Source organism: Corvus kubaryi, unplaced genomic scaffold (assembly GCF_017639235.1).
Source record: "Corvus kubaryi isolate FWS band 111438036 unplaced genomic scaffold, C.kubaryi_AGA036_p1.0 37398, whole genome shotgun sequence".
Lineage (NCBI taxonomy): Eukaryota > Metazoa > Chordata > Aves > Passeriformes > Corvidae > Corvus > Corvus kubaryi.
In genome coordinates, this window is record NW_024581137.1 from 18,442,457 (window position 1) to 18,470,247 (window position 27,791).

Here is a 27,791-nt window from a genome sequence, read left to right on the forward strand (position 1 = left end):
TGGTTTTGGTGCAAACACATGAAATCACAAACCGATGCAATGGTTCAAATCAGAATGGGAAAAGGGAGCAACTGTGAACTGTGGAGCAGTGGTGAAAGTAAGTAGCTGGGTGGCCTGAACTCATTGGCCTGAATAAGGGGGAAGTAGTATGGCTCTTAAGCCAGCTTTGCTACTGAGAAAACGGCGTGTGAGCTGCGCTTGTGTATCTCTGGCTTTGACTCTTCTTTGGTGCTGTCATTACTGAAATTTACTGAATTGACCTCATCAAAACAACTTTTGTTTGGCAAGTGCTACATAGCCATCTAAAATAAAATAACACAAAAGTCAAAGAGAATGACAAGAATAATCTCTCTTTGAAAATCAAGTTTAAAGCACAGTTACCCCCCCAGAATTACCTGTAAGCAGTACCGTACCATCAGCAACCCCCCACCCACAACAAACCAACCCTGACGTTAAGAACAACCCACCATGCAGCTTTGCAAGTTTGGGTAGCTTATTTCAGGTAAGACCCAGGGCTGGAAAAGCACCGATGGCACAGGAGAGAAATAACTAAAATTGGAAAATGTATAGAAAATGACCAGCTTCTGCGAAGCGATATGTTCCTAGAGAATGGCTAATAATAAAAGTGTACAATCTGGGTTTGACTTCCATCTCAGAAAGCCAAAACAAGACAATAATTTCCCAGTGGAGATCTGAGAGAGATATGCTGAAAAGAGAAATTCTGAATGATATGGCATGTAGCAGACTAAAGAACGATTTGAGGACACTTATCCTCAAGTAATTTGCTTTGTCAGGGATTATTGTATAAAAATGAGTGCTTTTAAAGGATGCACTTACTGGAAAAAATACAGCTGAGGTCAAAAGGTCAAAGTATAATGCAGTCAACATAAATTATTAGAAAAAACACTTAAAAAAAATTTGGCTAATGAAGGGGAGCCAAAATGAGGAAACAGTTCAATAAGAATGACAAGCTTCTGGTGTTGTAAACTGGTAATTAAACAAAATTTTGTTTATCAGAGAAGCTGATTGAAATTAAGAATTACAGTGGCTTTCATTACTGCTGTAAAGAATGCGGGAAACACTTAAAACTCTACCCAATGATACCTGAATACTGCTAGAGAACCCTTTGTTATAAGCGTGACTCGAGTGCAAGCACTTACACAATTTTCTGTGGTATACACTCTGCCTACATCCAGTCCAAAACATAATTAACTGGGAAACACAGTAGACAAGCGCAAATCTGACGTACCTGATATGTAGAGACAGGGGAAGCAGCAATGAATGGCGTGATTGATGTCTGTGGAATCATGCGGTTTGTTGGAATACTGTACGGTGAGGAATAAAATCTGCAAACAAAGAACAAAAGCGAGATTTTTTGAACCTTTTGACTACTTAGGCTCTGACTAAATAATTCACTGCCTCCTGGGCAAAGACAAAAAGAGTCTACACAGGTAATTATGTCCATCTATTTCCAAAACCACAATAAAAAAGATGTGATGGCTCCATTGAGCAGATCTTGAAAATGGAAAAGGAGGAGGAATATTTACACAAAGCATATTTTTTTCACTTCAACTAGCACAAATATAGAACTTCACAATACAAGAAGCAATTATCTGAAATGCAAAGACAGCTGATTTTCCAGAGTGCTAGCTAGTGAAAGGAAATTTCTTACATTATATCGAAGACAACATTACCGATTTCACTTTTACACAGGCTACTGTTTTCTTTTCATATCCTAGTGCTTCAGTGCTGAGAATAACACATTCTATATACATGCCTGAATTATTTTATTAAGGGGTGGCTACAAAAACTCTGGCTGAAATTTTCATATTCATCTAGGCAGAGAGCAAAACACTCCTTTCCTGGTGAAATGTATCAGGAATTATGAGGCTAAATGCCCCAGGCAGCACTGAAAATCTCAGATTTACTTGGTTTTATTTCCACTGTTGCATGCTATGAACAGAAGCTGCACAATCTCTTGCTTTATGGTAATAAATGTTATATTCTTTCTCCTTCCCTGTGGGTTAATGATTATTGATAAAATTATCACTTGGAAAATATCACTACTGCTGGATTGAGTTAGTACTTAATATGTGTGTGCTTGAAAAGATTTCTGCATTTACCCTCTTTTCAGTTTTAACTGTAAGCCAGAACAATAAAATTGCTTAAAAAAAGAATGTTTGTGGTCTTACAGTTATCCAAATGCCGGTATTTTGGACTCAGAGAGAAACACTTATGTGCAGTGTTCTTTTGTCCGATTTAAACCTCATGTAGATCCTTCTCATATAGGATGCACCAGTAAGCAACAGAAGATTCTGCAGAGTGAAGTGGACTGCATTCTCTCTCTTTTTATATTTTTTCCCCTCCCTACTCTGAGGCAATCAACAGTAGCTTTCCATGAGAGCTATGCAACAACAACAAAAAAATCATTACTGGTGTTTGTACAAGTGCTCTATTTCCTGATCACCCTGGCATCACAGATTTAGTACTAATCAGTCTAGTTCAGACTGGATGCATTCATTCTTGATGCAGGCTCAAATAACCACCGACTTCAACCAATAGCCTTGGAAAAACAGGCTGATGTCTTTGAATGTTGGGCGGAAACATTCGAAGTTAGGAGGGGAGAGGGAGACAGAGAAGCAATAATTTGTTCTTTCTATTCCAAATCAGATTTTAAAATGCCAAAATCAGCAGGTGGCATCTGAGTGATTTTTTGTTTAATAGAAATATAATGCTATTTTAGGACCATTTATCTGCCCTCACAATGCTCGCACAGAGACTATTTTAAAATTGTGCCTTTGCCCAATTTTATATATATCCTATTATGAGAACTTAGAGGTATTTGTATCTCCATGCTTACACCAAATATTAAGATCACACAACATCATGGGAGAAAGGATTTTTACCACTAGACTGGTTCATCTAAGGCACTAGCACAACGCATATTATCTAACTCCTTTTATAGGAGTCTTCCCCCAGATCAATGTTAACCAGAAATCTCTTGGGCCATGCTCTTGCTAAGTGGATCAACTAAAAAATGTGTGCAGCAGATGAAAACAGTCAATGGCAGACTGACAGAATTTAGTCTATGGGTAAAATGTGGAATGTATAGAAATACATATAAACCTCTTAAGCTAAAAGATAATATAAAACCAGAACTCTTTTGAGAAAACCACACAGTTTTGTTCATTCTGTTCTCATTCTGTCCATAAACCTGGTACTGATGTTGGGCTCACACTCATAACCACATATGAACTGCTTGGACAAAGACAAGTACAGGGAAGAAACAACTTTCCATTTGGAAGTAGTGCTGACTCTTTGGAATAAACTCTCCAATAAATCCTAGCAAATACTAACAAATTTACAGAAAATGTGTGCTAAGCCAAGAACTTGACAGACAGCTTGCCATTTCAGTTTCAGCATAGAGATGCCGTTATCTGAATAGTACATAAGCCTGTAGAATATATACTACGGTAATGTGGAAAATACAGCCCTTCCAACACCCCTGCCAATGCCGTTTATCTGACGCCATTTGGAATGCTCTCAAATAAGCATCAAATAAAACATACTACCAGGACACTCAGCTGTATTGGGAAAATTCATGCACAAGGGCATCAAGGAAGAGACAGGAAGAAACTCTGATGATGCAAATGCAAGAAAATCCAGTCCATATATTTCAGTTTTAATAATAATAATAATAATAATAATAAAAATAAAATCAAATGTAACAATCTCAGTCACTGCAACAGGCTGTAGAGAAAACATTTTGCAGTCAGGAATCTCTTACATCAAGAGACAAAGGCTTGTCTTCCTTCCTCAGTGCCACTTGTGGCCAAAAGGATCTAATACTAAAGGATGGGGATGTCTCTGCCACACGTGAACTACAGCCGTATGGTGAGGATAGAGGTGTCCTTGCTGGGGACAGGCTCAAGCAGAGCCACACTCAGGTATGGGATGCTCAACCTACCACACTGCTGGAGTCATTTGCTGCCAGGGCAGGGCTCATTTGCAAAGAGAGCTCGACATGCCCTCACCCATGGGACACTGAGGCATCTCGCTAAATTCCCCTTACATACAAATGGGCTAATATCCTCATATGTCTGGCATTAAGAGACATGCTGGGGATCTAATAAAAGACAGGGGGAACAAAGAACAAGGGTGGCCTGTTCTGGCACAAACCCTAGAGCATGCCAACAGGATCTGCAGCTGAGGACCTTGCTATATTCAGTCTTAGGCTTTACCTTCTTTTTTTTCTTTAGGCTTAGGGAGAGGTGAAATGAGGTGGAAGAAGATGCATTTGTAAGTTCATTCAAGGGAATAAAGGACTCTCAGTCATCAGAATATCTGCATCAGAAAGAGGAGTGGAAAGAGATATGAATTATACTGGCTTTGACTCATTTTAGATGTATTAAATTATGCCTCCAAGTTTCCTGGCATTGAAGTGCAGTAGGTATTTTGAGAGCTGTAGGCTTCGTGGTAGTTGACCTGTGAGCTCTAAGGAGAGCTCTCCAAAAGGCTCAGCTGCATTTTCTGAGAATGCAGTTTGCATCCTTACATTGGTCCATGCAGTTTTTTGCAGGTGCAAGACAGCGTCCCTGCTCCTCAGCTGCAATTGCAACGCCAGAAGCATAAGCATGCAGGTGGCAAGGGCAAGGCAAAATGAACATTGCCCTTGTATTAAAAATAGACCTTTTCAGCATGTCTAGATTCCATAAGCACAGGGGAAACTCATCACTAGTAGGCAAAAAGATGCTCCCAGAAGTTCCTGAGGGGGGGTTTATAAGGAGCTCAAAAGAACACATTTTTAAGTGCTGTTAGAAAGAAGTGTGTTTCCAGTGCATCATAAGGCACACAGAGGCAGCGCTTTAACAACAGTTTTTGTTGCTTAACAGACAAAGCACATACTCCCCTGCTACACCAACCCTCCCTTCACATTTGGGGACTGCACTATCTGCAGTGTCTGGCCGCTATTTCCCTGACAAAAAGTAGAAAAAAATCCATATGGTTCCCATTCTATTGGGGAACATGCAAGCTTCCAGACAGAATCTGCGTAAGAGCAAGATCCTATTTGCACTGCAATAAACACCATTTGCTCATGCCTCGTGCCTTAGATGCGGGCAGTACTGAAAAAGTTAGATTCATAAATAGTATCCTGGGGCTCACATAATGTAAGAGTATTACCAAGCATTATCAAGGCAGCAATTTTCTGTTGCAACAAGGCACACAGTCAGATGTTTGAGTTGGAAAAGACCTATCTGAATATTGAGCCCATTGGCCAGCAAATGCACAAAATAGTCCCCCAGATATGAGATACTAAACTGATACAGTACATTGCAACCTTAGTCAAATGGCCAGGAGGACTCTAGCCTCAGGAACATTTTAAATGAGCTTCCTTACAGTGCAAGTACAAGTGCTCTATCCTGTTCTTTGTATGAGTGCATAAAACCATTGAAACAATGTTAATGCCACAAACTGAAAAATCAACAGCATATTACAACAGGCACACTACTCCCCAAAATAAAACCTGAGTACCTTGGTAAACACAATTCAGAAAAGGCTGATTATAAAACAAAAAAAAAGGTGCAGAGAGGTTGCCAAGTGAAAAGAGCTTATCTACTGAAGTGTGTGCTTACCGTATCTTCAGTACCTCATACTGCAATGCTATGGTACACTACGGGCTGGATTCTCTACTACATTATACCAGTTTTATGCTGATGTAACTCCACTAGATGCTTAAACAGAGCTATATGGGCATAAAAACAATATAATGAAATGGAGAATCAAGCTTTACAATGTAATAGACTCAGAAGAAAATAATCTATTCCTTAGTGGAGAAAAAATCGTAGTCATTTTTAGTGAAAGCCTCTCTCTCACTCTCTTTTGTTTTATTCCTGCTATAGATTTTCAAGGCAAATATGCAGTTATATGGTAATAAAAGTGATAGTACGACACCATGAACAGTAAGAACCTACCTTTTCATTAGGAAACAAGAGTCCAGATTCTTCCCTGAGGTTTGGTTATGGCCCAACTCCAAACCTAATATAATCCATGCCTCTTAAAGAACTACGAATTTTAAGTACTACCCCATGACACCTGCAGAGACATGTTTCTCTAGTAGGCTTCCATCCTCCACATAATCCTGTGTGGACTTAGCAACTTAGATGCATCCAAATGCATCTATCAACCCTATAAAGAACTCTAGTAAATGTCAGCACGTGCAGTTAATATTTTTTTAAAAATTTTGTTTGTAATTCATACCTCTTCTGAATTACTACATTGACTTGGTATCTTTACATTTCCCATCCCCAGCGTCAGTTCACTAAGTGTCACACTGGTGACCCCAGCTGAATGCTACAAGGAAAAGGCCTTTGTTTTACAGATCTTTGGGTGACACTGAGCCATGCAAACCTTACTGGCTCAGCCCACATGACTGCCAAAGTATTCTGCACCTTTTTAGGTACAGGGTGAGTGTGGGCACAGCAACAGCTTTTTGCTCACTTCCACACTGCCCTCCTCGTGAGGAAGATGCTCCTTTGCTGAGTTAACCTGTGTTACTTCATAGAGCTTAAGAGCCTTTAAGTCTCTCTCACCACGGCCATACACTGATGCCTGTGTCTTGTGTCAGCGAGCAACAGATCACATTTACACATTTCACAAGCAAAGCACCAAGGTGCTCCCAGACTTCACTAAAATAAAACTCCTGAGTTAGATTTTCACTGTACATGTAAGTAAAGAGGCTTATGAAAACCAGAAAAAAAGTTAAAACTACAGGATATGTAGAGATTACTATGTGAATGCCTGGGAAGATAAAAATCCTGTGGGACCAAAAGGGTCCTGGTGATCCTCATGATACTGCACACAATCAAGATCTCACCACAAGAGCATTTTGAATGATGGTTTAGTCCTGGTAAAACTGAAAATATTTTTACACTTCAGAAAGAAGACATATGTCAAAGTGGTAATTAATTGTCACTCTCTTAGAGAGATATCTAGTACTGTAATTTAATTTATTTCTTGCCTTAAAAATAAAAGAATATTTTAAAAAACTGCAGAGCTGAAATTCTCCATTGGGTACAATTTCTTTACCCAATGATCAGTGGTAGTATGTTCAAACAACTGAGTGACCAAACCACCTGAGCACCCTGAACACCATGAGTACTCTTTGATATAAATAACGTCTGATTCTGAGATAAGATTCATAACTTCAAGAAAAATTATTCTTGAATTAAAATTGTATTAGTCTCAAAGGATCCTTCAAGCTACAGTTTCCATAACATTCACACAACCGACATGCAGGAATTTATATGAAAAAAAGAGCTAGTTGTCCACATGAAACACTGGTGGATTATGAACCAGTGATGTTTTTATTTATGGACTATAATGTTTTACCAGCTGAGAAGCATGACAATAGAGAAGAATGACTCATTTGGAGGTCAGAACAGGGAGACAGAAGCAGAGGATTCTGAAATCACAACTACAAACAAACTCTCTATTCTTCTGTGTTTGGCCTCTTCCTCCACAACACAGGAATATCACGAGTCCTACAAAATTACTGCATTTAAAGGGAAATTAGACAAAACAGACTGACTATTACTATTGATTTTTTTTTTTTTTAAACTACTAGGAATGTTAGGGTGTTTTCCTAAATGCTTCAGCTAGCAGTGACCTAACAAATATTTAACAAATAAACCCATCCTTATCTATATCAATAAATTCTCCCCTTCAGCTGGAGAACACAGGTGGGAGTGTGCATGGAATTTGATAATCATATCATACATCTCTCTGATCAAAGAGTGACTGTTGAAGAGTTCAGGGCTGAACTCTCTGCCTCTCTTCAAATTGTTGTTAACCTAGCTGAAAAGAGAGCTAAATTTCAAGGATATCTTTTTCTAGCTTATGAAATAATTGGAAATGTAATAATGCAGGTAAATAATATGTTGATGTAATTTCACTGCACAACTTGAGATAAAATTGCAATTCCTTGTGTCAGCAAATGGTAGCTGAGAAATAAAGAAGAGTGTTGCATTTTACCCTTAAATCCCATCTGCTTAAACACTAATTTAAGGCTTTCTCCCTATCTGGCATTTTTATTCAGACAATGCCATGGAAGCCAGCCAGCCTACAGAAAGAACCCCAGATGAAGTAACAGCTCTGTTATCCAAAATACGTTGGAATCTTCAATGGCTATTTTAACAAAAGCCAAGTCAGTAAAGGGAAACTTTACTGGTTCCCACTTCATGACAAAGAGAGATTAAAAAGACATCTACTGACATTTGCCAAATAGTGATGGAAATTATTAGGAAAAACAACTTCCCGTTCAAATGGATACTGCAAACAAGAAGGCATAAAAAGAAAAGGAAAAGTAAAAGAAGAACTTGACAATATGGCATTATACACTTCAGACAAAATATGACTGAGTGGATTTGCTTTTCAAAAAGTTTCACCACAGAAAGAGAAAACAGAAGATGACATTCAAAATAATTTTTAAAAAGATGTAAGAAAACATGCATTCCTTACCCATTCTGTATAGCAGCTGTTGGATCGTAAGTCAAAGCCATGCCAGCCTGCATATAGTTAGGGAAGAAAAACAGATTTTTACTATTACTGCAGGAAAAGAGAGAAAAAAAAAAAAAAAAAAAAGAAAGACATGAAACATATTCTAAGCCAATATGAATAAAAACTGAATGCAACTTAAATAGAAATCTAAATTCTCTGACGGCCCAAAGCAGCATGGACAGATTGGGTACCTCCCCTGCGTGAGAGATCACTGAGAAACAGATCTGTTCAGTCTGTTGGCTGTCATCTTTCCATAACATTTAGGGCAAATGGTGTTTTTGTTGCTCCAGTATCAATTAATAACTCCAATCAATGCCTTTACAGCTGATTACTCACTATAACAAGACAGGCCCAAATCCTGCTGTTACCTGTGAGATAGGTGGTTGGTAAATATTCCAAAGCCAACTTCATGAGAGCTTCACAGGAAGGAGTCTCATCTTTCCTACAAAGGTCACACCCGCATGACCTCGCCAACCATTTCCCTGGGGTGTAACTCATACTTAGAGTTAATTCATTACCATGAGACAAGAAACAAAAAAAGGGCTGTGGAGCAGAAAAGCTTGAGCTTTCAAACGAGGCTTTTAAAATACTTCAGAGGTCTGGACAGCAGAAAAATTTGTTAATGTGTTACACAGAGCTTTTCAACTGCCATTTACCACCAGGCAGACCGTGACCTGTGCAAAAGGATTTGGCAGTGTTAAAACATTGTCCAGTTAACAACTGTCATCACTGCCACCATTAGCAGACATATCCACAGGTACCACAGAAAAGGCAGTGAGAGAGCAGGGCTGGAGACAGAATTTAGCACTCCACCTTATGCTCCAAGATAGCAGCCAGGGTCATGCAGGAAAGACCTTTTTTTCCCCCAGCATTTACTTAAAGACATGCATTTGCTTTGACTTTTTCCCTTCCTTATCGATTTTCATCCCTCCCTTTGTGAAATGCTTTCCAATGTAAGACACTACCAATGTAAGAGATTGGAAGAAGTTGTCCTTTGTGCAGGGTTACAAGCATAGGGGAGAGGAACCCTATTGCTCAAGGTGGTGCTCTCCCTGTGGGAGCAGCTGAAAAACTGCCATGGCACCATCCCACCCCCAAGGCACTGTATTTCTCTTCATTTTTCATACACATCCTATGCTTGCTGCCTGAGACAGGCAGCATTTTCTTCAAGGACAGATGCTTTACCAACCACGTGGCATGGTCTGTGCTCCTGCTGGGAGCTTTTCATGCCCCTAAAGCCATCTACCAAAGTACTTTTGAATAATGGCATCTGCCCCATTCCAGATGGCTGCGCAGACAGGTCAGGAAAGTGTTTGGGCTTGGCTGGTTCCCAGGCAGGCAGGTGAGCAGCCAGGGTAAATGCACTGGTGACGAGCAGGCAGAGTAGCAGGCAGCAGTCCTGGAAGAGCCGGGTTAGCCCAGCAGCTGCAAACTGCTCTAGGAGGAGATGGTCCAGGTTTCCAGAGGCCAAAAATAGTTTCTGATCTGAAAGGCCAGGCTTCCTGCTACCTTATGTCGCCAAAAAAAAGGTTCGTGTCCTTATTAAATTTGTGTATTTTTCTTGTTATTCTTTTAAGCAGATGCTAGGGCAAATGTTTTGCTTTATGAAAATGCCACTGTTTTAATAAAATATGTAGTCTCTCCCAAGCAAATAATCATTCAGGAGACTAAGTCCAAGTGCATGTGGCTATTTTTAAAAGAAGTATTGATTTCATACAAAGAAAGATAAAATGGCTATTTCTGCAAGTTTAAAATGTCAGAGAGCTGAATTTATGGTGACCTAAACCACTACTTTTGATGTAGAAAATCATCATCCGTTACTTTACTTGGTTTAATATTCTTATGTCTTATACACGTTCAGCATATTATATTGTTTAGTAAGGTTGCATTAATTACTAATGGAAATGTATAAATTTCAAAACAAAAGAAAAAAGAAAACTTCAATATCATAAACTTTTTGTCTGCAATACATTTTTGAGGAAACATGTTGTCTTGTTTTTGTTTCTCTTTTCAACATCTGTAAAATTTGTTACTGCTCTCTTTTTGTATTCCTGCACTGGCGAAGACAAATAGTATGTACAAGCCCTAGAGGGACAAAAAAATTAATTCTAACAATTTAAAAAAAAATACTGGCTAAAATAACTTAAGATATTCCCTATAAATCTAGGTGTTTACATTTTATCACCTCATCACACATCTACTCAAGTCTGAGGGGAAAAAAAAAAATTCTTTGGAAAGGACAGAGCCAAGCTTTCTAAATTAAGGAGTTTCTAGATCTAGTCACCCTTAGAGTTTCTGGATCAGAGTTCACTATATCCCACAGCTTGCATTAGTGACCTGGAGACAAAATGGCAATAAGGGAGGTAGGTCTGGGAGGAAAAGTGGAAATAAAAAACTGGTACTATTTTGGTTTCTTTGACATAAGTAAGAATGAAGGTGCAGAAATGACAACCTGCAGCAGCTCTTTCACTGCAGCCCTAATGATGCTTGCTGTTCACGTGAGACCTGCAAACAGACGTTTGTGTTCCTTTCAGTTCCTTTTCTCATGGATATTTGAGCACATGGCCATGGCATGGACACTCATCTCACCCTCCAACCCCATCACACCCCAGACCTGTGTGTGGGTCCATGCAGACAAACTGCACAAACTCAGTTCTCTGCACTGGTATTAAGAACGGGGGACCCAGCTGTGTGTCTGAAGAGTACAAAATTTGAAAGGCTAGACACTCATCTCCTCCTTATCCACGTTCCATATCCATACTGCATGGAGACAGATTACCAGAATCTGTTCAAGTACTTCAGCAGTGACCACTATAAATATCACCACCACATTTACCAGTAAATGAAAAGTTTCACATTAGACAAATAGGACACAGCATGTGGCAATATGTGCATATGGTAACCACCTACAGTTGGCCCCAGTAATATTGCTAATATCCCCCATTGCTGCAGAGCCTTAAACAGCTGCTATTTCAAATAGCTGCTAACACAGGACTATTTACTTCTTTCTCATCAAGTTGTACAATTCCTCTGTACAAAATTATGCTGGCTGGAAGCCCAGGAGTGGCAACACTTAGCCTGGACCAGTCAAAGATTTATGGTCTGAAGCATCCTCATTCATCAGGAATAAAAACTGATGAGCAATAATAACTTACTGGAAAATTGTCTGAACTTTCCTCCACAGCAGACAAACAGGAATTCCAAAAATACCAAATGCAGAATATTAGGGTTGGCCTCAAGACTCCCATGTGAGAGAGGTCTAGCTATTCTGTCAAAATCAGAACTGAATATAGCCATCATAGGGCTTAAAACAGGCTGAACTATACCAAGATTGATGCCTCTATAGCAGCCCTCTGCCGTGCTGAGAGACTGTTTTCTTCCAGGCCTTTTCATTCACTGGTTTGCTCCTGTTTCAGTAGAAGGAGAGGGGCTTATTCTTTCTTCTCGCAGTGACATCTCCTGATAAAATGGCACCTGAGGGAGTGGCACTGATGATGGAATGCTTCTTTAGCAAAGTATTTGTCAGAAAAATCTTCTATTAAGTAACAACTGAACCACACAATTTTCATGCCACTCAGCCAGATAATGGACATAGACTCAGCTATGGAATGAAAACACACGATGCAAAACTAGGAAGAGCTGTTGACTCCATTGAAGGCAGAGAGGCCCTGAAGAGAGACTGTGACAATTCAGAAAACTTGGTAATCACCAACCATATCAAGTTAAACAAGGGAAAGTGCTGGATTCTGCACATGGGATGGGGTGGCCCTGGATGTATGGACAGACTAGGGAATGAGATGCTGGAAAGCAGTTCTGTGGAAAGGGACCTGGGGGTTCTGATGGCAAGCTGAATCTGAGCCAGCAGTGCCCTGGCAGCCAGGAGGGCCAACCCTGTCCTGGAGGGCATCAGGCACAGCATCACCAGCCAGGCAAGGAAGGGGATTGTCCCACTCTGCTCTGCACTGGGGTGGCCTCACCTCGAGTGCTGGGGGCAGTTTTGGGCTCCAAAATATAAGAAAGATATTGAGGTGTTAGTGAAGGTGAAGGGCCTTGAGGGCAAGCTGGATGGAGAGTGGCTGAGGTCACTTGGTCTGTTCAGTCTGGAGAAGGGGAGACTGAGAGGAGACCTCATTGCAGTCTGCAACTTCCTTATGAGGGGGAGAGGAGGGACAGGCACTGATCTCTTCTCTCTAGGATAGGACCCAAGGGAACGGCCTGAAGCTGAGTCAGGGAGGTTTAGGTTAAACATTAGAAAAAGGTTTTTCACCCAGAGAGTGGTCAGGCACTGAACAGACTCCCCAGGGAAGTGGTCACAGCACAAAGCCTGACAGAGTTCAAGAAACATTTGGACAATGCTCTCAGGCACATGGTGTGACTCCTGGGTCAGGGGTTGGACTCGGTGATCCTTATGGGTCCCTTCCAAATCAACACAGTCTGTGATTCTGTGAAAATTCTGCACCTCAGCATTTCAATATGCAATTGCTTAAAGTAATCAAAAAAAGTGATAGCTGCTTTCAGTCACATAATGGAAATAAAGATCATTCTTAATAACTACTGGTCTGTTCAGAAAGTCAGGTGACATAGAAATTAACCCAGTTTGTTAAAATATTGATTTTTTTAAAAGATTACTTATCTCTTATTTTTACCAAAGTGTCTGAACTTAAGGACATGAGGAAGGAATTAAGGTTTTTGCTATTTTTTGCTACAGTTTTCTAACTCTTGACATCGGTGAAAGAGATACTAAAACCAAGAGATTCAGTCTGCACCTGTCTTTAAATTTAAGCTCTTTCATTCAATGAAGTGCAGAAAATATCAAAAAGCCTCTGGAAAGCAAGGGTTTCCCTAGAAGTTTGAAGGCCTTTTGTTCAACACTTTACTGTGACAATTTTTCCATGGGCAAAGACAAGGTGTTCTGCTTCTGGTTTGGTTATTTTTTTCCCCCCTCTCTTTGTTATGATTTGAACATAAATGAGCAGATCTTCAACATCATGTGAAATAAAGTGGGTTTATTATTTCTCTACCCAACCCCCGTGATGTCTCACAAGAACACTTATCAGTGCAGTATCTGTCTTCCAGAAAACATGAACACCTATAAATGACCAATTTCTTCTGTGCATCTTCTGTGCAGCCCAGCATCTTCTGTGCTGCTGGGAAGCTGCTTTCATGAACAACTTCACCATCATATCACCATCTACTCTCCGTGTACACGCCTTTACGACACTGCATGCAAAAGTTCACCATAATACCGACCTGCTACAGAGATGTGCTACACCTCCTCCTCAGAGGTGAAACTTCCACATTATCTCCTCAAACCTGCCCTGGCCAGCCTCTGCCCAGTGCTGGAGCACCTCTGCAAGGCAAGGCTGCTGCCATTGCAGGATCTCATACTGCGCAGGAGACCACAGTCCCATTGGAAAAAATTGGAGAGGCCTACAAATTAAACAGGGGTGAAATCCATGGAGTGGGGAGTTTTCCCCCTGGATTTCTCCTGCTTAAGCTGAGATTTGGAAAGGTAAGGTTGTACGCTTGGACTTAAGGGACTTCTGTGGTGAACTGATGTGGGAGTTAGACTAAAAGATATGTTTGTCTTCTCCATCTCCACTGACTCATACCTTCACCCTTTCCCACTGGAGGACTGCCATCCCAGGACATGCTCTTGGCTACTACAGTGGAATCAATTGAAATTTCGACACTCAGATTCCTGTACTTGTTTTGTTTCCATTGCTAATATCTGCCAGGCGCCACAACACAAGGATCTCTTGTGCCCTGACAGCAGATACCCTTATTGAAATGCTTTGATGGAAGAAGAGAGAGTAGGGGAAAGAAATCATCAACCCAAATGAGATTAATGGGAAATACTGATTTAATAAAACAAGCTCAGTCACCAGTAAAGTTAACTTGGCAGAATTCCTTTCTTTGATTATTTAGCAGTTCTGTCAGAAATATTCAACATTATTAGAAAGGCTTCTGAATTTAATTGTGAATAAACCCCCATCTTTGCTTTTTAGAGAAGGAGAAATCTAGAATGCAAATGTGACACCTCTTAGATATAGAGACGCATATGAAAGAAATGGAGCATTTCCCAGTGATGTGTGCTCCTTAAGCAGCTGCAGATTCTGAGGAAAACAGTGGTTGTGGAGAGAAAAATATATAATATTGATGTTAAACTTGGGAAGTGATTCATGAATCTCAGAACGTCAGAGGCTGCACTGATAAACACAATAACAAGTTCAGATATCCAAATGAATGACAAGAAACCCTTTTGTCCCACAGAACTGGAATGAAAGTCTGACATACACAGCTTCTGTTCTTGGGATTGAGTCACTTTCTTCCCACTTCAGTTTATCTGGTTAGTTAAAATGTAAGTGCTGAAGTCTACAAAAATTGAAAAGAAAAATAAAAACCAACAAAAGAGAAATAATATAATATAATATAATACAATATTTCTCTTTCCACAGCCAGCCCATACATTTAACCTTGTCATCTTCAGGTCTATGAACCATCTGCTCTTGGGGATCTGGCACACCCATTTTGCCATCAGTGTGATCCAGTGTTATGTCAGCTGTTTATTACATCTGCACACTAGATGTGTGTGCTACAGTGAGTTGGCTTGCAGCACTCCTGGTATCTGTTGAGGATACAGCAGAAAAAGGTATGTCCTTTCCCTGTCTCCAACATTTGTTTATTCTGTCTAAGAAAACACTGTTATAGCAGCAGAATTTGGAGGAAAACCCAGCTACAGGAAAATCTCCAGGGCAAATGGCATGACATTTTTCACCAGAGAAGGAAATTTGAAGCCAAAATGAAAACAAAGAAAACTAATCTCTAAGAACAGGTACACTGCTGATTCTGTTTTAACTATACCATGGGCCTTTTAAAATCCTGATTGCAGTGACAGTGATTGGTTTAAAATATTTCTAAGTACTTTATAAGCTCAAAATCCAAATTAGTCTTTGGTATTTGTGCCACTGAGGCATCTTTTCAAAATATTGCCCACAGTGACAGCACCTTGTGTCATTATTCCAGATATTTTCAATTACTGGTCAATTATCTTTTGCCCTTCTCTTTCTCCCTCTGCTTGGGCTTTCTTCAGGTTCAACACCTCTCTTTGCTAAACTAAGCTTTTGTTGAAAACAAGCATGCAAAGTGCCAGTGTTTAACTTACAGGCATACTAAATATATATAGTAAATGTCTTTGTGGATGGTTTACATATGAGGGTACTACTGCTTGTCTGGACAGAACTGGGAATTGCCTTTCACAGCAAGCAAATGTTACTTGTCCAGGTATAAAATACATCTGTCCTAGACACTCGGGATTATGGAACACAACTAAGTAGTACCTATCTCCTTGGAAGCATAAAAACAATCCATGTCTGAGCTAAAAATAGGCCTGGCACAGAACTACTAATCATTTCCAAATGCATCTGCTGGTAAAGAAGGGACCATTGGCACCAAGATCAACTGCTTCAGCCCTTCACTGGTACTGACTTTACAAAAAAATTGCTGTGTGTCTCAAATTACCTACTGCATGTTTTTCTCTCTAAATTACTGTTTGCATTAGGCAAAGTTGTAATGATTAGTGGATAAAAAGACAGTTACAAAAGCAACATTCCCCAACTACCAGGTCATTTTATTTTTTTAAGAAAGAATTAAAAACATGTTTAATTCTTTAGGTATTCCATGAACTGAGCTTGAAAGAAAACAAAGGAGAAAGGGGTAAGGAGGAAGAGAAGAAAGGGAAGGAAAGGAGGGTAACCTCTTGGCTCTTTAGAAATAAAAAATGTAACTCAGATTACAGAAGCACAAAAAGCAATCAATATAAGTATTATTAGTGACAATTATTGAATATCATTATAGACATCAGACCAAATTCAATGACAAGGGGATTGCATTCAATGGTGCATCTCACTGTTGTGATGCATGCACCAATACTGTAAGGGTGATATTCCCTTATAAGACAATGCAACTATTTCAATAGCCCAAATTTTACAGAAACTTGCAAAAGAAATATCAAAGAGTTCAAAATACTGTGACTATAAAAAAAATCTTAATCACTTTGGGCTGACCAGATGTAGAAAAGCTACAGTTTCTAAAACTGTAAACAGTAATAAACTTCAGGACGATTTCTCCCTGTCTACCAGGTAATTTTCAAATAAACCTGGTCTTAAATACATGTACCAAAAGACATTATTTCTGAATAAGCAAAACAAAGTTTCATTAAATCTGCAATAGAAGATTATGTTGCAAAATTCATGTTGCAATTTTTAATCCAATCTGATCTCATTTTGTGACTACACTTGATTCCCTGGGTACATTTTTGACTAAAACATTTTGGGGGAGTTATATCACCCACCTCTAGACTTGTCAGTTGCAATTTAGAGGTAAACTGAATCAAATATTTTATAGACAGAATTTGAATATGATTATGCTCTATCACTATTTCAATTCAATCTTGTCAGGTTAAGTTTCACAACAGAATGCCTAATTAAAACAGTGTGAGGAGAAACTAGCCCAAAAAAGTAATTACTGAACTTAGTGCAGAAATTGTCAGAATTTTACTGCAAATATTTCCAACACTTGCAGGTTTCACTGTACATTTATTGCACCTGTCTATTAGATGCCTAATTTGACAGCCTTATACAAAGCCATCACTAATATAAGCACTCGGCTCTGTAGTCCAGAACTGGTCAACCATCACAAACACTCAGTTAAATGTCTCAGTAAATCTGCTGAACATTTCCAAACAAGAGTGTAAGTATAAGGACAAGAAAGCACTATTCAAGATCTGGCATTCTTCACTGGTTACAGATGGCCAAGCAACCAAACACCAAACCCACCCTCCCAGACCTCCCAAAAAGCCCTAGAGAAATTCAATATATTCCTAAAGACTTGACTTTAAAAGGGATGTCAATTTAACAGCCAATGAAAGTATTTCTATATGGTCAAGAAGGAAACTACAAAGATGTATGACAGGAATAAGATTTTCTATTGTATTGTGCAGCATGATCTGACAACTTTATAAAAAAAAAAGAAATCCTGTCTTATAAAATTCCATAGAAGCTCTTCATAAAAGAGAGAAAAACCTCTGAGAACAGCATGACCAGAGAGGTAACACTGCAGCAAACCTGCTCGTCCCCACTAAATCTCCTTCCATTCCCTCCCTGCAGCAGAGTACTGGGCACAGCTGTTTGTCTCTACTTTGCACACTCAAGTTTGAGGCCAGTGACAGAACTGTTGGCGTCATTTCTCTGGGATCTGCCTTTCTGAGAAATAATCCTCATGCACGCTCAGTGCTAATGCTGGTTAAACCTCAGATGTTTTAGAAATGCCCTTCATGAAAGTATTCAACAATGCAAAGGCTTATCTGAACAATAGCCAAAATACATCTTGGTCTAGATACCACAGGATTTGGCCAGGGTGGAAATACTAAGGGAGGAATCTCTTGGATGCTGTTTCAATACTTTTCTTTGGGGAAGAAACCAAGAAAAAGCAGAGGTGTAGGGAATATTTCCAGATCCCATTTGTCATCAGAACTACAACACTTGTCATATATCAGTTACTTTTCACTACTCACTGCCTGCTCTTTTAAAAAGGAATTAGAAGACATTAAAACTGACAGGAATAACTGTAGGAAGGTTACTCAAGTGCTGCTACGTAAAGAACAACTGAATGGTAGATCGTTTTTAGAACAAGACTGTTAAAGGACAAAGAGTCAGAAAACCCCTTTTGCATATACAATATAAAAGTAATTATAAAGAAAGATTTTACATTGGAAATAAGAAAATTAACAGTAGGGAAGAAATTCAGTAAATGAGGGACCCTAAAAGAGAACAAGCATTCTTGTCTTTTATGCTCTGAGTAGTAAATATCCAAAGTGCAGCAAGCTAATTAAGCAGATGCTAGTAAACAGAGAAAATCTGAGAAAATCTAACCTGAAATATCTCTGAGTTTGTATCTCTACAATCTTTTCATGTTTGCACTTTATACCATGACAACAGCTCTGTAGTTGACTGTGATCAACAACAAGGAATGACATCTTCCAGCGCTGAAAATCAGTTCTTAAGTGTTGATACTACAAACACACCAGCCACACCCTGCCTCTAGGTCACCAGGATATCACTGGGCTTAACAGGCACTACTCCACTAGCAGCAAATGAACTACACAAGATGCAATAAGCTGATGCCCTGAGGCCACAGGCATAATGGTGGCTTGCTGGCTTTAACTTTATATTCTCTTTTTTTATTGATTTGAACTGAAGGAAGTAAAAAACAGTCGAGATAATAGCTATGATGGTATTTACTTTTTAAACAGGGATTTAGACATCTTTAAAATATGGATTGTTGACCTTATTGAGGGTTTATTATTGTCTCCTATACATAGACCTTTGTTTTGCAAGCTCTGTGTATGCTGACCTGAGTCTATTGCTTGAAGTACTTCTTGGGCACTTGCTCTTCAGTAGATCCCTAATATGACAAACCATAATGGCTCCTGAGAAGACAGCTCCATTTTTTCAGACATGCAGCATAAGAGACTGCAGTGAGCCTTTGGAGACTTCTGCAATGTCCTTTGGCAAATGTGTCTACCACACTGGGGTTTTCAGCCCACCGAGATAAAAATGGACCGTTGCTGTTGGAACAGTGTAGAACAACCATGGGATGGTGGGAGAAATTTCTACAGGTTCAAAAGGACTCTCTGTTTGTTTTAGGAGCTCACCAATAGTGCTGGAGTATATATGTCATAAACTAATGGCCTGAAAAGTATCAGCTAAAAATATCAAGTAGTTACAAAAAAGCAGAAATACTCTCAGAACATGTAACTCAGAAACACCAAATAATTTTCTTTTTTTTTTTTAGTTTGCCTTGTAAAATTGAAGTAAACATACCAACATCCCCCCCAAAAAAGAGATCCGCCACCTCCCAACTTGTATTCTAGAGGAGCACAATTGCACAACATACTTTTTTTCCTTGAAATCTCAATCACAAACACAAAGGATAACTGTTTAGGATAGAAATACTTGCAAGTCCTTCAGCCTTCATAGCTATCAGGATGCATAAGAAGGCACTATGATCAAATCTCCCTTATTTATTCAAGTCTTTTCTCGATAACAAAATTCATAAACAGTAAACAAACTCTTGAAGAGTCAAAAAAATGCCTTTCTTATTTCACCCAAATTTTGAGTCACTTCACATAAAAGGACACAGAGAAGAAACTCCAGTAACAGACTACTTGCAGCAGAGCAGAGGGCAACCATTAGATTACTTTATTTTAAAACTCTGTATACATGATGCAGCTGAGCCTACTGTAAACTGCTTTGTCTTGAACAGAACAAGGAGCTCAGCTCAGATAAGCTTGCAGAAAACTTCTACATGGACCCTACATCTGGATGCGTAAGTACATCTCTCTCTTTCAGAACAGGTCTCACATTCCCTAAGGATCTTCTACCACCAGGAACTAGATGGAGAAAATAACATTGTTGAGTTGCTTCAGTGTAAATTGATTTGGTTTTTAAAAGGTACACCTCGGTTGCTGATGGCTCACCAGGAAGAGAATCCTCGGCTCAGGTCCGCCTGCAGAGCACTCACAGTGGGACCAGGCTTTGCACAGCTCCACAGCAAGCTCGGAAATTCTCCTTTCCTGCAACTTTACACTCTGCACATTATCATAAACCTCCGTCTCCCCACTGCTTACATAGCTTTTTCTGTACAAACCTATTGCATTTTTTCTGCAATCTGATTTCTTCACAGCCTGAAAGGTAGACCTCCAGGTCTGTCGCTGACTTCTGCGAAACCCCAGGAAAATAATTGCTACGTGGCACTTACCTCTCCTTCTCTGGGCCACGGCCTTCCATTCTGTGTGTATTTGCTTTGATTCTGGCGCTTCTTTTGCCCTCCATCAGCAAATTTGCACAGCAAAGGCTCAGTGGGGGCTGTGAAGACAAGAAATCCAGTCTATATTAGCATCCCCCCCAAAGAAAGTGATTATACCAGCAACAGTAGTGCTTTGTAATACTGATCTTTTGAAGTAAAATCTTGCCTTCTGCAGATATTTTTTGCCTCTTTTAGCCTTGACTCCACTGGCAGCTGTTCTTATTAACTAAGCTTCAAAAAATATATACTGGCAACCCTTAAAAGAATTTAGCAAATATTGTTGAAAAAATAATCAGCCTACGCAGGATGTTAAGTTGCTGTAGTGGAACAGTATAGTCAGGCATTAGTTCCAGCTAAGTTAGACACGTATTCATGACCAGCATTAGTTCAAGGATAAACACTGCTTTACTAAAGCAGCTTTCTGTTTTTATTGTAAAAACTTTGCAAGAACCTGTTTAAGGAATAAGTGTTCTCACTACTTTGGTGTTTCTCAGCATCCAGTCCTTTAAAAATCGGACTAAACAGAATAAAATAGAGACTTTTGCCAAGTCCAGTCAGCTTTCTTTTCCTCTTAACTCCTCTTTTAAGCAAGCTGGCAGCTGAGAAAACCCTTTTCCTCTCCAAGTGAGATCTGGAGTGTGTGAATACAATAGTCAGGGGGGGCCAGAGTCCCAGGAAGAAAGGATAATCACAGCACTGCACACCCCAAAAGGCAGCCCACAATAGGGCTCCCTAGAGAAGAAATTAACACACATCAAACGGCCACAACAGGAAGGGAACTTGGTGTCTTGGGATCTCTTCCCATCTACCCAGCTTTTAACAGCCTCCTAGAATATTTTTTTTAACCAAAACTTTATTTGTTCTGCTGGTGGGAGCTTGTTTCTGCTGCTTCATCCTTAAAAGGGGGGCCGAATTCTACCCACTTAGGTGTATGTTAGAGTTGTGCTTTATTGCCTGCATCAGCAGAGAAGTAAAACAATATTTGCCTGGTTGAAAGAAATCTAAAAATCGTGTGTCACATTTGAGTCTTATCAGGAATTTTTGAGTTCCCAGGCATGATAAGTCTGTAATTAATTAACCAAGAGTTTTGATGGAAAAACCAAGAAGTCTGGTTTTTTTCCTTCCCATTTCCTGCTTCTGGGAGGCTAGAAATGTTGAAAGAACACAACTGCAGAGATATGAAGAAAATGTTTGGGTAGGGGGGCTAATCAAGTTGTCAACTTATTTATTTGTAATAAAAATTATGATTTGGTTAAGGGACAAGTTCATGTGGTATTAAAAGTAGCTAACTTCCACCAACCTCCTAGTTACAGACAATTCAAAATGTGTCAGAAAGTGTAGATTAGAACTTTGATCACTTAAAAACTGCAACCAAGAAACAATGCACGCAGAGAATCTCACATCAAAAGCACAATTGCTCATTGGGACAGCGTCACTTTGGCCACTTTTGAAGTTATAACAGCTTTGTTTTTTCATTACCATTTTACCAGCCTAGTAATTTCCAAGGTCACTAGAAACTGAACTGCAGGGAACAATCCATTATTGGCAGAAAGCTTGACTGTGCGACCCCAGAGGTCCTTCCCCACCTCCAACTTCGATTATTGTATCAGATTTTTGTAGAAGCAATGCTCAGCCAACCATTTTAAATTTAAAATAATGAAGGTTTAAAAGCATCCAGGTGGCTATGGAGATTCTTTCTGCAGATGGAGAGATTTTACAGGGCTGATTGCCCTGCACTTTCCCTGGTTTTACTCTGTGGCCCGATGCTGCATGATTTCAGAGTGGTTACTTAGCGTTCACTTTGATGTGATTGTGAGGGAGGAGGAGGTGCTAAGCCAGCATTAGAGAAAGACCTATTAAACATCATATACAAAGCTTCAAAAGCTTTTTGTTTTAAGCACTGAACAACTACCAAGCAACATATGATACCATTAGGAGGACCATGCAAAAACCATCTGCACACTGGATATTGACACATGCCATGATCATCAGCTAATGAACACATGTGGTATTAGCCCATGCACTGTGATGTGGTTTAACAAGCTAGGAAATCTACACATCCTCTCTATATTAGCCAACAACAAATAGGAAGCTGTTACCATTTCTGGAATTCCCCTAGCCAGTATTACCATCTGACAACCTCATATTTGTTAATTTGTGGCTTCCTAAAGTTGGTTGAGATTGAACAGAGCTACCAAACAACTTTACTAACCCCATCTAGAAAAAAACGTGAAAAAATATTGCATAGACTTTTCAGGAGGTTGGAAAGAAGGTGGAAAAGGACAATGCTCTACACAGGCAAGTTTCTGCATGGGAGGTTGTATTCCTCCATGACAAACTGAGGGTAATTCTGTGGAAAAGTCAGTCTGTGCTGACCAACATTAAAAGAAGTAAAAAGTTCAAAACAAAATGTTCTGACAGGAAGACAGAGCCCATATAAATTTTGGGTTGAGGGTTTTCAGGGTTTTGTTTTGGATTTTTTCCCTCCACAGGCATGTAACATCAAACAAGACAGAAAATTATCTTAACTGATGAAGTGGCGTAGGTCCTAATGGTTTACACCTGGAAAAAATTATGGTAACCAACCTCAAAATATATCTATATATAAAACCCTGAATTAATAATCTCTCTTTTTTCAGGACATAAGACAGCCTTGGGAGTTCAAAGATGTTGCTCTAAGTACACAGAAGAATTCAAGTGTTGGTTTGCTTCAGCCCTCTTGAAATGCCTTGTAAGAAAGGTCCTCTAGGCTTTCCCAGATCAGATGCACCCAAATATTTGGCATTAGTACCATCATTCTTACTAGTCAAATACAGAGCAACAGAAGATACTAGGAAGAGCACATCCCACTCCACCATGCGAGCATAATTATTTCTTAGTAGAATTCTTTTTTAATGGTTTCATTAAATTTCCAAAATGCTTTAAAAATAATAAATTCAATTCAGACAACAAAAAGATCACAATTAGGTACTATTGTTATCAATTCAAGAAAGAAAATATTTAGGAACTATCAAACAATATCAACATTAGATGAATAATATTTATGGGTTGCAGTAGAAATGGTACATTTCACCCTAAGTACTTCAGAAGGGGGGGAAAGGAAAAAAGAATATTTAAAATTTTTTTGTTTCTTTTCTTTTCCATTCCATGCAGACAGTCTTCAATTTATGGACTACATTTTTACTTTTCTCCTTTTCCTCTGTATGAACACACTGACTGAAAATAAATGCCTGTGTCTCTGCCTCTTCTCTCACCTTTTGTACTGCTGACTTAATAGAAAATGTAATTTGGATATCTGTAGATGTTCACATTTTGAAGTGATAAGCAGATCTTTTTGTATGGTTCTTGACATCCTCTAAGTTTTAAGCATATGTGGTATTTTGAAGCATATCTGGAAAATCTACTGTTGCTATTTTCCTGTCAAAAAAGTGAGAATTGATTTACTTGAAACAAATTTCAGGCTATTCCATCCTGATAAACTCTTCGAGATAGAAGGCACTGCTCTTTCATTGACTTCTACCTGACAGCAACAAACACAAATATCGAGAATAAATAACTGCTTTAACCTGAACAAGGTTCATTAAGCCATAACCCATTTTTCAAGGCAAAGATTTAAATGCTTGATGCAGTTCCCAGCCAAAACCTTCTCTAGTTAATAAGACATAAATAGCCCTGAACTTGGCTTTGAGTCCTGAGAAGGAAGTGGGATCAAATTGATAGGGCTTCTAAACAGCATTTGCCAAGATATTCAGGGCTGCCTTAGGAGAGGGCAGTAGCTGCTAGTGTTCAAATTCTGTTCCCATGGAAGTCAATGGCTAAAACCCTATCTCACTTCAGTCAGGCTCTGAATTTACTCTAAGAGTTCAGTGGAGGTGAAAGAGAGAGACTGGTTTTATGTCAATCAAGCCTGTCGATATTGTTGGAGTTCCCTCAGGAGATCAGCTTCTCCTGCTCTGTTACTTTAGATGGACAGATTGTGCAGACAAACAGCACAGAACTGCCAAAAGGCTGTTAGTATCACCAAAAGCAACACTGGTACTTAAATAGCACAAAAAGTTCAGAATGAAGGAGAAGGGGTAACAGTGCCCCCTTCTCGAATCTGGCAGCCTCTAAGAAATGTTCCAACTCAGGAAGGGAATTTCAATTAAATTGGAGAATTCAACAAAATAAAGCAAACTTCTAACTAATTCTGAATACATAATTTCCATATTCTTTCATTCATCGGAAGGCAGATACACTTGAGCTTCTGCATGTGCAAAAATGTATATATTCATGAGCATGTGCTTCATAAAGGAAGATGAAAGCTGTCATTTGCATTTGGTGAATCTTTTTCATTATTTCAGGTGCCCTGAAACTTTTACTGTCTTAAGAGTTACTGAGAAAAGCTTGTTCCCCACTGTCATATAGCATCATCTGTCCAGCAATGGCAAGAACTACATATAGAAAAAGCAATAACAGGACATTTTCATGCATTTTAGCTGCTTTTACTACAAATATTTTTGAAGACAGAGTATTTTTCAGCATGTCAGGAAGAGTTTAATCTCTTCTTATTTTTTGCAACAATGAAAGTAACATTTTCAGTAGACAGCCTAGAAACACGTACATTGCAAACACTCATGTGGGTCTTTAGCCACCTCTATTTTGTTAATGTGAAGAAAAATAATTAGAAAGTCATTGGTATGACAATGAATGGTCAGTGCACAATCAATGATCTTTTTCAAAGTATGTTTTAATGAGAAAGTTGGATTAATTTCTTTTTCAGCCTTGGCAAATCCTCCTCCACAATAAAAAACTGCGCACAGTAATAACTGAGTTCACAATTAGACCAAACATTCATACTGATCAAGCTCTGATAACTATTTTCATTCCTAACTGCCTTCCAAATTTTAAGTATTTTGGTAACATTTTCATGTGCAAATCACACAGAACATCTGATTGAAACACCCATGTAAGAACCAACCTCTTTGTCTGCTACACATCAAACATTTGTAGTCATTAAGAAAAAAACTTCACTTTATGGTAACATCAAAGCCATTTTGTAAGGAGACATTATTTCATAGTAGACATGAGAGATACAAAAGCTGTAGAGCAAGGCAGGACACAGCAAGTTTAAGTTTTGATACTATATCTGGGCTCAGATGGATGTACCCAGCAGGACTATGGTATTTACTGAGCCTGCAGTTTATTTACAAAATGAATTTTGTTGTTGTAAGCTTTGAAAATGTAGAAGTTCCAGGACCCCATCAATAGAGTCACACTCTGCTCTAGTGAGTCCACTGGCTTCTAGGAAAGCTCTGCCACGCAATACTTTTTCATCCCAAAATCATAAATAAACAAAACTTGAACTTCAATGAAGATTATAAAACAAAACCATAGCTATTCTGCTCTTGGGAAATGAAGAACTACAAAAGATGGTACATGACAGAAAAGGACATGTAAGGACAAAGTGTTAGCTGAGTAAGGGAACTATAAATAATGTGGCAAATAAGCACTTCATCCTACCCTGCATGGAGTTGTTAAAGGCCAGAGTAATAGATTTTGTCCCTGAATTCCATGATACAGGATGAGCTGTCACTTGGCAGACCCTAATGTATAGAAGAGTTAGCTTTCAAAAAAGGTGAAGCCATATACAGCATGTCATAGAATTATAGAATATCCTGATTTGGAAGGGACCCACTAGGATCATCAAAGTCTAGCTCCTGGTCCTGCACAGAACAGCCCCAAGAGTCCCACCATGAATCTGAGAGTGTTGTCCGAATGCTTCTTGAACTCTGTCAGGCTTGGTGCTGTGACCACTTCCCTGGGGAGCCTGTTCCAGTGCTCAACCACCCTTGGGGTGAAAAATATTTTCCTAATACCCAGCCTAGACCTCCCCTGACTCAGCTTCAGGCCACTCCCTTGCATCCTGTCACTGGTTACTACAGAGGAGAGCTCAGTGCCTGTCCCTCCTCTTCCCCTCATGAGGAAGTTTTAACTGCAATATCACCCCTCAGTCTCCTCCAGACTGAACAGACCAAGTGACCTCAGCCACTCCTCATTTGGCTTCCCCTACAGGCCTTTCACCATCTTTGCAGATTTAGCCAGTATTTTACAGTTAAACTGAACTATATGATATTAATTGGATTTGCACAGATGATTATGAAAGCAAAACAATGAGTTACCATTGCATTTTAGTTTCTATAACACATTGCTTTCACAATGTAATTATACAAATTGGGGGAACAGCTAATAGAAAAGGACACCAAGGAGAAAAAATATGCAGCAAATATCTATTTGGGTAATCAAGAAAGTGATTTACTTCTGATAAACTCTATCACAGCTTAAGTAATTATCTCTCGTTCATCTCTTTGTCTTAAAAGATGGGAGGCAAGCCTTTCATCTTTTTGTATAATAATTATTTTTAAAGAGCAAGAACATATTAGAAAAGAAAAATAAATCTCAGAAGAGAAATGTGTCAAGCCCAAAGTTAGGACTTCTATCCTGTGAAACAGAAATTACTTAGAGCAGGTGGAACAGGTAACCATATGTGTATGTTGGAGAAACACCATGGCAACTTGGAAGTGTGGTCCAGATCTTGTTGCAATCAATCTAAACACTCAAGCTACTACATGGAAAACTTCTGCTTAATCATATTGTTGCCGAAATGCCCATAAATATTTGTTAGAGCAGACCAGAAAGTAGAGTTGCCTATGAGAAACTGCAACATTCATTTTACAGTCTGTTTTTTTAAAAAAACCCCTACTTTCCTTTTAAATTTTCAACAGAAGAGCAGACTGGGACTGCCAGATTCAGGCCTATTTAAGTGCTCCATTCCAATCTGCTGATAAGGAGGAACTGTTGTAAAGGTTATAGAAACAGATGCTTCAACATGGTATGAAAAGTTAAATCAATCAAAATAGCAAAACTGAGATGCAGTATTAAAATCATGCTGAAAAGTTGTAATATGATGGTCTGTTTTTATTTTACCAAACTCCATTTCTCAAACAACTTTAGTGCTGGTCTCTGTTGGAGAGAATGAATGCATGGTGAGCAAATCCAGAACAGAATTAAGAATTTTATTAATTAACTTTATTAATTATTAAATAATTATAAAATAAGCTGCACTTTAACATTGAATTCTGCCTTTATTTTAGACAAACGGCCTGAATCAGAGCTCACAGAAATTAAACATTCTCACTGAATCCAAAGCCACTCTACTGAACCCAAATTTAAATTTGAGGTAAGCATAAGCAAGAACAGACTCAGGCCCATGAGTTTTCCCAGAGAAATCAGCTTCCTCAAACTTGATGATACAGCAAAGTCCTGCCCTATCAGAGGTCCTCAGCATAATGCTGAAAAATACCAGCTGTAGTTCATCCTTTGTGCAC

General features: G+C 39.1%; 1 protein-coding gene across 5 annotated transcripts in view; it reads right to left on the reverse strand.

Moving 5' to 3' along the window:
- RBMS3 (RNA binding motif single stranded interacting protein 3) overlaps window positions 1-27,791 on the reverse strand; it is a 710,181-nt gene that overhangs the window by 71,558 nt on the left and 610,832 nt on the right. For all 5 annotated transcript variants that reach the window (XM_042042917.1, XM_042042918.1, XM_042042919.1 and 2 more), the window contains 3 exons: window positions 20,377-20,483; window positions 8,518-8,564; window positions 1,250-1,346 (listed from right to left, as the gene is read on the reverse strand). In XM_042042917.1, the coding sequence (XP_041898851.1) occupies window positions 1,250-1,346; window positions 8,518-8,564; window positions 20,377-20,483 (251 nt within the window). The remainder of the gene's footprint in view (window positions 1-1,249; window positions 1,347-8,517; window positions 8,565-20,376; window positions 20,484-27,791) is intronic.